The 12,119-nt window shown below is 33.7% G+C and overlaps 1 protein-coding gene across 1 annotated transcript in view; it reads right to left on the bottom strand.

Annotated features, from left to right (window-relative positions):
* The window catches only part of ROBO2 (roundabout guidance receptor 2), a 1,330,354-nt gene that overhangs the window by 35,049 nt on the left and 1,283,186 nt on the right, over window positions 1–12,119 (bottom strand). The window contains exon 22 of the mRNA XM_037742645.1: window positions 6,918–7,074. Within this exon, the coding sequence (XP_037598573.1) occupies window positions 6,918–7,074 (157 nt within the window). The remainder of the gene's footprint in view (window positions 1–6,917; window positions 7,075–12,119) is intronic.

Genomic DNA, 12,119 nt, shown 5'->3' with positions numbered 1-12,119 from the left:
AAAAAAAAAAAAAAAAACTCTAAATTTTTTTTGGACAAGTATGTGTCAGGGCCCTGAATGTTTCACAGAGCATGAATTTCAGTGGGGAAAGCTGATATTAAACAAATGATCAGCAATGCAGGATGCTATAGAAGTAGAAAGTAGGAGGTCTAAACTAGCTTTGGAGTTGGGCAGGGCTACGCTGACCACCAGCAAAAGGAATATTTAAACAACGCGTGTGGAAGCCCAGAGGAAGAGAAAGGAATTTGAAGAGTTCCAACAGTTCCCTAAATGCCAAGAGCTGGCAAAGAAGGAATAAAGCGGCCGTGAAAGGGGCAGGAGAATTGGAGACAGACTACTTAAAGAAGGCCTTATTAGCCCCGAGAAGGAGTTTGAAATTTTCCTGTGGGCCATAGATACTTACAGAAACGGTTTTTTGTTTTTGTTTTTAGGGAATAATATCATCTTTTGCGTTCACTCTCCTTGGTCCCTAAAGTCTTTTTCCTACATCCCAAAGATTTTTCCTTCAAAGCAAGTTATAATTCTGACACCTTTATTTTCATTTCTATGGCCGTTTTCTACTCTTGCTGAGGCTACCTAAATGAGTTGTAAGACTGTTTCAGAAGCCCTGTATGGTTTGAATGGAATATTTCCTCCTAAGTGCTTTTTATAATATTCGACATTATAAACAACAGACATACACTGGTGTGTTACAAATACCAATTTTTGTACTAGAAAATACCATTGTTTAGGCGGTATTCCATTTAATTGACTATATAATGAGTGCTAATCTGAATTGAAAAAAAACATTGCTCTAAATTGATCCCATTTTTATCTGTTCTATATGCTGGAGATCACAATTAAATTTCACTTGGAAAAAAGTCCTATTGCTTGAAAATTTTTTACTCACTGTCCTGGTGGGACTTGCTGCTTTTAGTTTTTCCCATCCTCTCATCAATCCTACCCACCACTTACAAATTCATCTATGAAAACATCAGAATGGTCTGAATAAAAATATTTACTTTTCTTTATTCCATCCATTAAATATGTCCAAGCCTCAATCTAACTTTTTAGACAGCTTTTACAACAAGAATCTCCTGGTCAAAATAAATTAGTGTGTTTTCATCTTTCTGTATGCTTTTTTCCCATCCTGGTACATTTATTTACAAGAATCCACTTATATCCAATAAGCTGTAGTCTTCCAATTTTACCTATCTTAATCTTATAAATCCTTCAAGCCACAGGCTAAATCCCGTATCTTATATAAAGATTTCCTTGATGAGGCCAACCAGCTCTCATACATTACTCTTCTGAACTTGCACTGACAATATATTTGCACGTTTCTTTGAAAATTGATTATATACAGTCTTATGTCATTTTCAATGTTGGTTCCTGTCACTCTTGACCAATTTATTTTAGTATTTAACTTTTCACATATTTATAGTGCCTTTTCCTCAAGTGTATTACAGTTATGAGATTGAACCGTTCTTGTTTTATTATACCTAATATAATATCTTAAAAAGAGTAGGTCATAGCATATGTATTGATTTGCATTGAAAACACACAAATCATTTCATTAATTAGGATGCTTCATTTTTTTCATAATTTATTTATTTGACTTAAGAAGCATTACTAAGTAAAACAGAAACACATAAGAGTAGGCTAATCAAAAGAGAACTGTCCATTTTCAGTATGAAGTGTGCTTGTTTTTCTGCTTCATAAATAGATATAATTAAATTTACTTTGTAAATCTTATTACAAAAAAGTCCTTTTCTTTTCTTTTTTTTTTGGGGGGGGGGTCCAAAAAGTAATAGGTGCACTTTCCTTACTTACATTGGTTTATTGCCAAGGATATCATACCTTGGAAAAAAGGAAGAAAATGTTTACACATTCAATCTTTCAAGTGAAAATGGTCTATTCTTTCCTAAGATATTTCTGACACTCCAGAGGTAGTAAGCTATCCTTACTTCTGAAAATCAAATAGGGATATACACATGAAATGAAAATTCGTAGAGAATATATTAGAAGAAATATGTGTTATATGCATCATGTGTTAAGGAAACATAGGAGAAGTTATAATTTGCTGTAATCAATTCATTTTTATTAATCAAATAATATCAGGGAAAGGAAAGCCTAACCATATAAATATTATTTTTGACATTGTTCAAATACATTGCTTAATGCATTAAATAACTAAAACATATTTCATTAGCTATTCCTGTTAACTAGAATGGGATGTTATCACCAATTTTTCCATGTCCTTATTTTTATAAAGATAATCTGGAACAGGAAGGAGCAAATTCTTTACCCCTTTGGGATAGCAAAGCTGAAAAATGTCCACAGATTCATCTTCTTTTTTTTTTTTTTTTTTTTTTTGGGACGGAGTTTCACTCTTGTTACCCAGGCTGGAGTGCAATGGCGCGATCTTGGCTCACCGCAACCTCCACTTCCTGGGTTCAGGCAATTCTCCTGCCTCAGCCTCCTGAGTAGCTGGGATTACAGGCACGCGCCACCATGCCCAGCTAATGTTTTGTATTTTTAGTAGAGACGGGGTTTCACCATGTTGACCAGGATGGTCTCGATCTCTTGACCTCGTGATCCACCCGCCTCGGCCTCCCAAAGTGCTGGGATTACAGGATTGAGCCACCGCGCCCGGCCTATCTTCTTACCGTGTGCCAAAAGAGGAAAAATGGGAAAAGAGGAAAAAAAAAAGGCTAGAAGGACCTGAAAGAATAAATGAAGGAAAGTTGGGGCATGGTGTATATTACATGAAGTAGAAGAATGGTCTGCTATCTTTATGGCATTCATGTCTTAATCCATTCCAAGCAACAAATACTTAGGTTTCATACAGTTACCGAAGAAAGGCGAGAAGACTCTATAAATTTTATGAAGTGTAGCTCTGTTTTCACAATTTCATTCACATTTTATAGATAGACATCTTATTTGAGTGATAGAATTTCAACTTTTTCTTGTAGTGACATTAAAAGGACCGTGAAAATGCTGCTAATGCCAAACCAAAGATCTTTCAGTCAACCTTTCACGGAGAAGCTTTTGCTCTTTGACTTATTGTCAGTGAACTATGTGGCATCATATTGTCTGTCTTGCCTGGTGAATAACGATAAAGGTGACAACAAATCGATGCTGCATGTAAATGACCTTGTAAAAGGCCAGATACAAATACCAAATTACTAATAAAGATACAATAAAGCTCACCACTGGCTGAAACTTGCCAATCTCTAATTGCAGTAACAAAGAAAAGCTCCACTTTTCCATTTAATTGCCATTGAATTCTTCCTAGAATCATATGACTATGATAAAATGCATTGTATTTATAGCTAGGGATTAATACATTTTGACAATTTTTGTCAAGCTGAGAGAGGCATATTGGTGGGAGAAAATATTGCTATATTACTGAATTAACAATTAAATACTTTTTTGTTGGGCAATTGATAACTTGATATTCTGATATTTTTTATTTTATTTCGGTATTTACTTTGATATGTGGGGAAAGGAAGGCTTAGAATGAAAAATGATGATATCTAGGCTCTTAGAAACAGTACTAAATATTGTAACAAAAAACTAGAGACATTAGTTTCAAGATGATGGTTACCATTTACTAGGTATATCTCCTAAATATGTACCTTTCCTGCAACCCAATGCTATTGCTTTGTTTTATTCCCTTATCATTTACATGATATTGGCCATTCTACTGCAATATTCTATGCTTTATCTACCTGCCCCAGCCTGGCATCCTCCAATTCGTCATCTGTACTCAAAGATCAGAATTCCAGTATGACATACAAGGCTTCACAATTGCCTTCAAAACATCTTCTTAATCTCCTACCCTATGCATATTTCAGACTCAACAAGCCTCCAACATCAGCAAAAAATTGATAAAGGGCACAGACAAGCAATTAAGTGCAATATGAGGAGCACTACAGAGGAGCAAGCTTTAGGAATAACAAAAACAGAGGCAAATAACCTTCACTAAATAAGGTTGGGTTTCAAAAGAATGACTAATGGGGCTATTTGCCATTTCCCACTTTCTTGTTTTTTATTGTATTATATTTATTTTCTTTTTTGTCTTTGGCCAGTAAATTTCTCTCCATTTGCACAAAAATGACAACAATAGTAACATTTTGTTACAGTTGTTGACTATCTATTCTATGTCTAGACCATTTTTGGAGAGAGACTTTTCTTGTTATTCTTTGTCCTTATTTTTGGCTCAGTGCCTGGCATCCAACAGCCACCACATGTGGTTCTATTATTTGTGAATAAATGATTCTAGATTCACCTCAAAAATTAACTTCTACAAGCTTTCCCCTGGCATCCCTGGTATACATGATTGCCCCCGTCTGTTGGGAAATTATTAGTTCTTCCTCATTGCTGAGTTAGGATTGTCACATAAAATTGTGTATGTCTGTGTGTGTCTGTGTGTGTGTGTGTGTGTGTGTGTGTGTGTATGCATATGTGTGTGTGTCAGGAGCAGGACAGTGTTTATTAGTGTCTAATTTCTAATAAGTATCAAGAGCAAAAATGTTTCTAAATTTTTTATATTTTGTATATCAAGAAAATCTTAAACCTGAATTATGAATGTTCCAAATTATAGAAAAATTATTTAGAAGATGTCTTCTAAAGATTTCCTCTGTGAATTACTTAATATTAATATTGTGAATAGTGGAATACTCTACTGTGTTCAATAATCTTTTCTTTTTCAGTATCATATGGTTTACCGATTAGAAAACATAAAAGTATAAGGAATACATCAAGAAATGGACAAAACCATGCCCAATCTATTAATGTCTATTTGTCCTTATTATATTAATATGTGATTTTATTATAAACAATTAAAATAATAATTTTCAAGTGTTTAAAAACTGAGCTCAAAACATAAGGAAATTGAATTTTGTTGTCAGTATTACTGACTGGCTAAGATCCAACCACTATTTTTAGTAAGAATGATAACATTTTAAAGCAAATACTATGTATTTAAGACAAACAAAAACTTGAAGGTAAGTAACTCAAAATACATACATATATATATATATATATATATACACACACACACGTATATATATACATATATACATATATATATAAAGTTTCCAAATATGTAAAAACAATTTTGTGTTTTATATCTTAATTATACTGAAACTAATTTGTGTCCAATAATAAAAATTTTCACCATCTATTATTTCATGAATATTTTCAATTCCACTGGAAGGTAATGAAATAGTGAGAAGTTTAGCACTGATTTTGATTTAATTAGTTTTATTGCAGGGGTTACAGGAATTATGATAGTCTATGTGTTTTCTGTAGATTCAACAGGGAAAAAAATTCCAAATTATCCACAGTTTCATGTGATCTGAGTTCAAGTCTTTATGTATATAAAGCTTTAACAGCACTACTTCCTCTTCCTATTTTATGAGTCCCCATTTCTCTCTTCTCTGACTATAGCTTTTAAAATGCAGATTTCTACGCTCCTTAATAATCTTTTCTTGTGAAATACACCTCTTTGGTTTTTCTTTGCTCATGATTCATGTGGCACTGACATATTTATAATATTAATATAAATTAAGATTATATACAGGATTTTATTATTTAAGTTAGAGAAAGAGGACACAGGATATGCTTTTAGCTTCCCATTTCAAATGTGAACTTAAAAAAGTAAAATAGTAATATATGCATATATAATAAGCACTACAATCTCAGAGAGACAAATGAAAGCTTTTGGAGGGAGAGGAAGACATAGACAAAAACTATTTATATATGTGTATGTTTACATATATATAATGCATATACAAACTATATATGTGTATATATATATATAATATATCAAAAAAGACAAATGATATCATTAAAGGAAGCTAATATTGTGACATAGAAAATTCCCATTAGAAAAATTAATCTGAAGACCTTGAAGACAACAGTTATGTACAAAGAAAAGAAAATGACAAAAAAATTTTTAAGCATGAGTATGTGATTTTTTTAACCCAGGCAGTAAATAAACCATTATAGAAATAAACAGATATGTTGTAATATCTAAATATTTCTAAGTAAAAAAAATTGTGAAAAGAAAAACTGCTTTTATTGTATGTTTTTAGCTTACATAATGACCCAGTCAAAATAACAGTGATATGGGAATTATAAGGAAGACAAAGCCTTTAGAGTTATTAAACTAGAAAGGAGGCTATGACTTTTTGACCAGGGTTTTTTTTTTTTTTTTTTTTTTTTGGAATTAGAGGATTAAAAAGTATCAATGTCTTTGTGTTTAAAATCATTTAAGGCTTAAACTAACAGAGGAAAACTAACTCTTGTGAGACACTTGGGAAAGAATAAGGCAACTGGTCACATTTAAAGGCCCTCAAAGGAAATTTTATAGCTTAAAAAGGTTTCCTTACAGAGTGTGCATTGGCTCTAATATTGTTCTGGCCCCTAAATTCCCATCAGAGCTGATGATTAAAGTTCTACCCACTGGCCAGGTCCCTACAATTATCCCATTGTGATGGTGCTCTACAGTGGCGCCCTGCTATGGCCAGACATCAAGTCATTAGAGAACTGCAAGGGATGATGAAGAAGGTTATTTTAATTCCCTTTTCAGCCCTTCTCAGGAGTGGCTCTTTAGTTCACAGAGCTGTGGGTACTTGCTTTCAAACTAACAAGCAATATTATAAATGGAGGCTGCATTATCATGATTGCAGACAATCTAAGGCACTTGAAGGCCAAGGATTCTCAGTCTTCAATATGCGCTGTTTTGTATTTATCAGCTAAACATATATAGACAGTGCGAACAATAAAAGAGAGGAAAATGCAATGAACATGGTGGTAGGGGGCAAAGGAAACAATAAGAGAACACAAGATGATGGCAAAAAAAAAATGAACAACAGAGAGGAGAGGAGAGCCCTGGCCATTTTGTTAGGAAATAAAATATTTTTTACCCATTTTCTTGTTGTTCCACTGCATAGTGTTCCAGCTCTGTACCGGGAAGGGGCTGGACTGGGGGAGGAGGTAGGGGGACATTGGCCCAAGTGGATCCGTTGTTTTTCTGTGATTTAGAAGAGTTTTTATTTTTCTTCTTTTTTCCACCTTTCCCACCTGAAAGTAATGATGTATTTATTCAGAGATGCCAAATATCAGAATCAATAGAATATATCAGATGGCAGTATTTATGTTTCAAAACACCAGAATCAGTCTGTTGGAGTTGTTAAAAGCTATAAACAATGAAATGATATAATAAGGAAAATATTTTAATAAATCACTCAAAGTGATACTACTTTTTTTTCCCAGTGCATTAACAGCGAGCTGAATAAACCAAAAACATGGCTACTGTATCAAAAGCATGCTTATTGATTTATTCATGTCTGCTGCCTGCACGTTTTCATTGTTAGAGGAAATAATGGGCCATAACAAATTCTTTTAAATGTCAAATTTTAGTACACTTACAATACTCTTTTGCATAATTTCTCTCAGTGGAAAATGCAGGGTCTAAGGATACAGGCTAAACTTTTCCATTAGAACTTATTCAATTTAATTAATCCAGGAGAGTAACAATTTTTATCTTAAAAGTAACTGATAAAAATCAATCAGCTACAATCGGGAAAATAACTGTAAATATTTCACCAAGATACATTTTATAGACTTTTAAACTAATGAATGGCATGATTATTTTTGCATATAAATGTGAATAGTTCTTAGCTATTTTAAGCATAACATTTCATAACATTCCAAAAAGGAGGGAAAATTAATACAGTAATCAGTTTCAGGAGCATTGTAATACAAATGAAATCACGCACAAAATAAGAGGAGAAAGTAAGTCGGCAGCATATGAGCCATATCTAGGATTACACGGAGCTTAATGAAATATACTAAATATAATTTATCATTTGGACAGTGCCATAGTTTTTATTCTTCCAAAATTAAGCAAATAAAGCTTCTTCCTTAAAGGTGGACCACAGTTAGATGAGAAATGAGTACTTCTTGGAGCAGAATAACAAAGGGCGTTTCAGTGGACCCTATGTAACTTCCATGACTCCCACCACAGCCTACAGCAATATATCTGCTAAAAATCTAACTGATCCTTGGGACTTCATCTTTCTGGTACTACAAGTTGTGAGCAAAAATATATTTGCAGCAGGGCTATGTAGCAATATATCATAGTATCACTAGAAGTCTACTCTTCTCCTTTCTTCTACCAATTACTCATCTGCATCAGCCAAATCAGAATATTATGTAATTTAATAGCAACATATTTGAGCACCAGGAAGTGATAAAACTGTTAAACTAGAGATATACTTTATTGCCAGTTATAAAATTGTATACGTTTTCCACATAGCATGCATACCTACACACATTTAAAAGAATATTCCTGCACACAAATTGTTTTGCCATGCCTTTCATTATACTTGTTTGGTAGTCTGCTTAGAGGATAAGAGTTTGGTTTTGGGTTTACAGACCAGTTTCCCACTTACTAGATAAGTTACTCAATAGTTACTGCCTACGTTTTCACATGTAAAACAGATATAAAGTTACTACTTCTTTGACTTGTTTTGAGAATTACAAGAGACAATGCATATCAAGTGCTCAGAATGTACCGAACATTCAATAAATATCACATATTGTATTCTTCCTTTCCCACACCCTCTATTTTAGAGCAAACCGAGCTCCTCTCGAGTTCTAAAGCTTTTGCTACTCCCAACTTCTCCAGGCCCAATGAGTAGCCCGCAAACAGCCTGACTCTCAGAATAAGAATAAACTTGCTTTACTATAAATCTGTAATGGTTTTCTTTAAGGTAGATGAATCCTTCTGCTTCCTGATGAGTTGGCAAAATTATAACACAGAGACCATCTTTTCTGCTGTAGTATCAGAACTCCATTTCAATGATTAAAAGGGGAATAGTTTAAGCTACTTGTCTTTGTAGCTTTCTCTCTAGTTACACCTCCTTTATTCCTTATTTATTTATATATTAAAAAAACGTATTTCATTTTCCATGGTACCTTTAGAAATGTTAGGTGATCACCACCAGAACTGAGTGACAGAAATAGACAAGTTCTTGCATCTCCGTTTATAGATGATGTAACTGAGGTTCACTCCAAGTGTCATGTGGTCTATAGTCACTCAGTAAGAGAAAAGTCAGAATTCGGAGTGCAGCAGATTTTTACTGGAAATTACTACTTCTAGAGCCCTGAATTCTGCTGAACTCATTTTCCAAAGTTCAAGAAAGCCATTTATTACCTACTCTTCCAAACAGATTTAAAAATGTATTTTGGAAACAGAGGTGATTCACAAAAGAAATTTGTGGGGGCTTTCTATCCATCATCCACTTTCACTTCTTTGGGGAATATTTCTGCTCTCTCATTGTGGGCAGTATGGGTAGGATTACTAATCAACACACCTTACTTCTTTTAGCAGTGAGCTAAGTGGTAGGCTCATAGCATGGTGGAGACCACATGACAGAACCAAAGCCACTTACATTCTCTGACATCTGAATCTTGAGTGAAGTGAGCCACAGTCTATTGCTGTTACTTGTAAACAAAGAACACTCAATCATTTTAAGGTGAGAATTGCCTATATTATCTTTTAAGAGAAAATATTTTAATGAATTACACATATATTTAATTTAGGAGTATATAACGTGTGTGTGTGTGTGTGTGTGTGTGTGTATTTTTTTTTTCCTTTGGACAGGGTCTTACTCTGTCACCCAGGCTGGAGTGCAGTGGTGTGATCACATCCACTGCAGCCTCAACCTTCGAGGCTCAAGCATCCTTCTACCCCAGCCTCTCAAGTAGCTGGGAATACAGTCGAGCACCAGCATACTTGACTAATTTTTGCATTTCTTTTAGAGATGGTGTTTTGCCATGTTGCTCAGGCTGGTGATTTTATGTTTTCAGTGATGAGATTTTTAACGGAAGTGCTCAGAACTTGTGTATTGAATAACTTATAAGTGTTTCAAAGAAGGTGATACACTCACTCAAATATTTCACTATGATTATTTTAAATTGCTTACATTGCTATGCACAAATTAAGAAAATCTTATAATAATACCATATGATTAGCTATCCACAAGGTGGTTTGATCTTAAATTTAAGCCTTAGGAAACATACCTATGATTACAAGCATAAAACAAAACTCTAATATTAAACTCAATTGAACTAAACTAAAAAGAGAATAATCACTCTCACCTACTAAAGAATGCTTTCTATCATCAATTTAAGTAATTTTGCATTCAAATGTAGATGAAGTAGTTAATATAATTCATAGATATATATAAATGTCACTCAGGAGATTAATGGATTCAAAAAAGCACTAAGCACTATTGTGAACCGTGTTCTGCTTACAATTACTCAAAAGATAACTTTTAAAACTTGGTGGTGGCAATCAACACATTGAATACTTAAAGAAAGATTTTTAAAGTCTTAGTAATCTTAGAGATTTTTAAAAATCTTAGGCTTATAGTATATAGATTTATTTTTACATACTGCATGTGACTTTACATATCTTTAATAAAATAAAAAGAAGCCCAGGATAAATTACTTTTTAATTATTCAGAACAATTATGAGACTTACTATAAATAAATGGCAGTCTAAATGACATATAAGGTCATTCAAAAAATTCTCCTATATTATTAAACTCGTTTAAATTCATAACAGATGTTTAAAATTTTCTGGATTCTATAATATATCTAATCCTACCAATAGGCAAGAAGAGCAAATGACTCATTTTGAAGGGAAGAGGGAGCATTAACATTTTCAGACTGAAAGGGTTCCATCTCCTGAGGAAAAGTAATTTAGAAAATTTACCCTAATGATGTAAAAAATTTAACTCTTTATGGCCTTGATGCCTGGTAGCCTGTGACATGCCATAATACACTATAATCTTTTACAAATAACCTGTAATTAAACAAATAAAACAAAATCTCAGTACAAACAAACAGCATGTAGTTAATCCAAACAAATTAAGCAAGTGGGGTCATGGAATAAATTAGAAATGCACAAAGTCATCAGCCATACAATGTAAATGTCATGGTTGAAAGTTAGAGTGTGTCTACTACAGCCACCTCATTTTATAGGTAAGGATCTTTGGGCCAGGAGGATTTCACTTATAAGTCATTACAATAGGTTTATACTTCTGTCCAGTAAAGGGTATTTCTTTCCATTTATGCTACATAATACCTACATTATAGATTGTTAGTTTGGCTGCTATGTCTCAAATACATATTAAAATTTATACCATAAAAGAATTATCCGTATCAAAGATTGTATGATTTCTTTGAAAATTAAATATTAATATTAATCTCCCATATTAAATTTCTTGTACAGTACATTAGAATATCATTCAATAGATAAAAAATCCTATTACATGATATTTTGAAATCTTGTCCAAAAATAGGAAGTCACATCAATGATACACTAACATTATGAAGCACTCCATAATCATTTTCATCGTAAGTTTATTCATCTTTTGGTATTCATGACATGGAATTGACTTTCATGTATGATCTTTTCATTATAAAATTGTCTTTACTCTGTGCTTTAATAAATAGAATTTAGTAGAACGGCATAATTTTTCTTTAAATATATCCTTGTATAGTCAGTATGTAAAAGGGGATAGTGATTTTTCTCTTCCCTTTCTCCCATTAAGGCAGAATTTCATCCGCATAAACTGTTACTGTCATTTGATAGATACAGGCCTGACAGGGAGCTGTGATTCAGTATATCTTCATGGTTGTTAGGAACACAGGTCATATGCTGGTGACAAACAAATATTTCTCCTTACTGTGATGAGACCAACCTGAGAGACTGCCACTCCTTTCTGAGCTGTTGTGAGAGCTGGTGGTGCTGAAATCCTGAGACTGGTTGTGTGGCATTCTATTAGACAATCCCTCAGCCAATCGGTAGTCAGGAATGTAAAGTAAGGCTAAGGGTTAAAGGGCAGAGGTCATAGTGGCATCATGTGATTAGTTCACAGCACAAGCCCATGCAGAACATGCAGTTAGCAACTCAAAAGCAGATGTTGTGGGAGAGTGGAGGAATGTTTTGTCTAGCCTGTCCTAATGGAGGAAGAGATGGATTGCTGATCATTATGTTGAAAAGGAGCTAAAAGATGAAACCGATTGGCGCTGGTGTGTGGTGGTGGTGGTGG

The sequence above is a fragment of the Cebus imitator genome, unplaced genomic scaffold (genome assembly GCF_001604975.1).
Source record: "Cebus imitator isolate Cc_AM_T3 unplaced genomic scaffold, Cebus_imitator-1.0 Scaffold7, whole genome shotgun sequence".
Classification (NCBI taxonomy): domain Eukaryota; kingdom Metazoa; phylum Chordata; class Mammalia; order Primates; family Cebidae; genus Cebus; species Cebus imitator.
The sequence above is the reverse complement of the archived record's forward strand: the minus strand, read 5'-3'. Positions and strand labels throughout refer to the sequence as shown.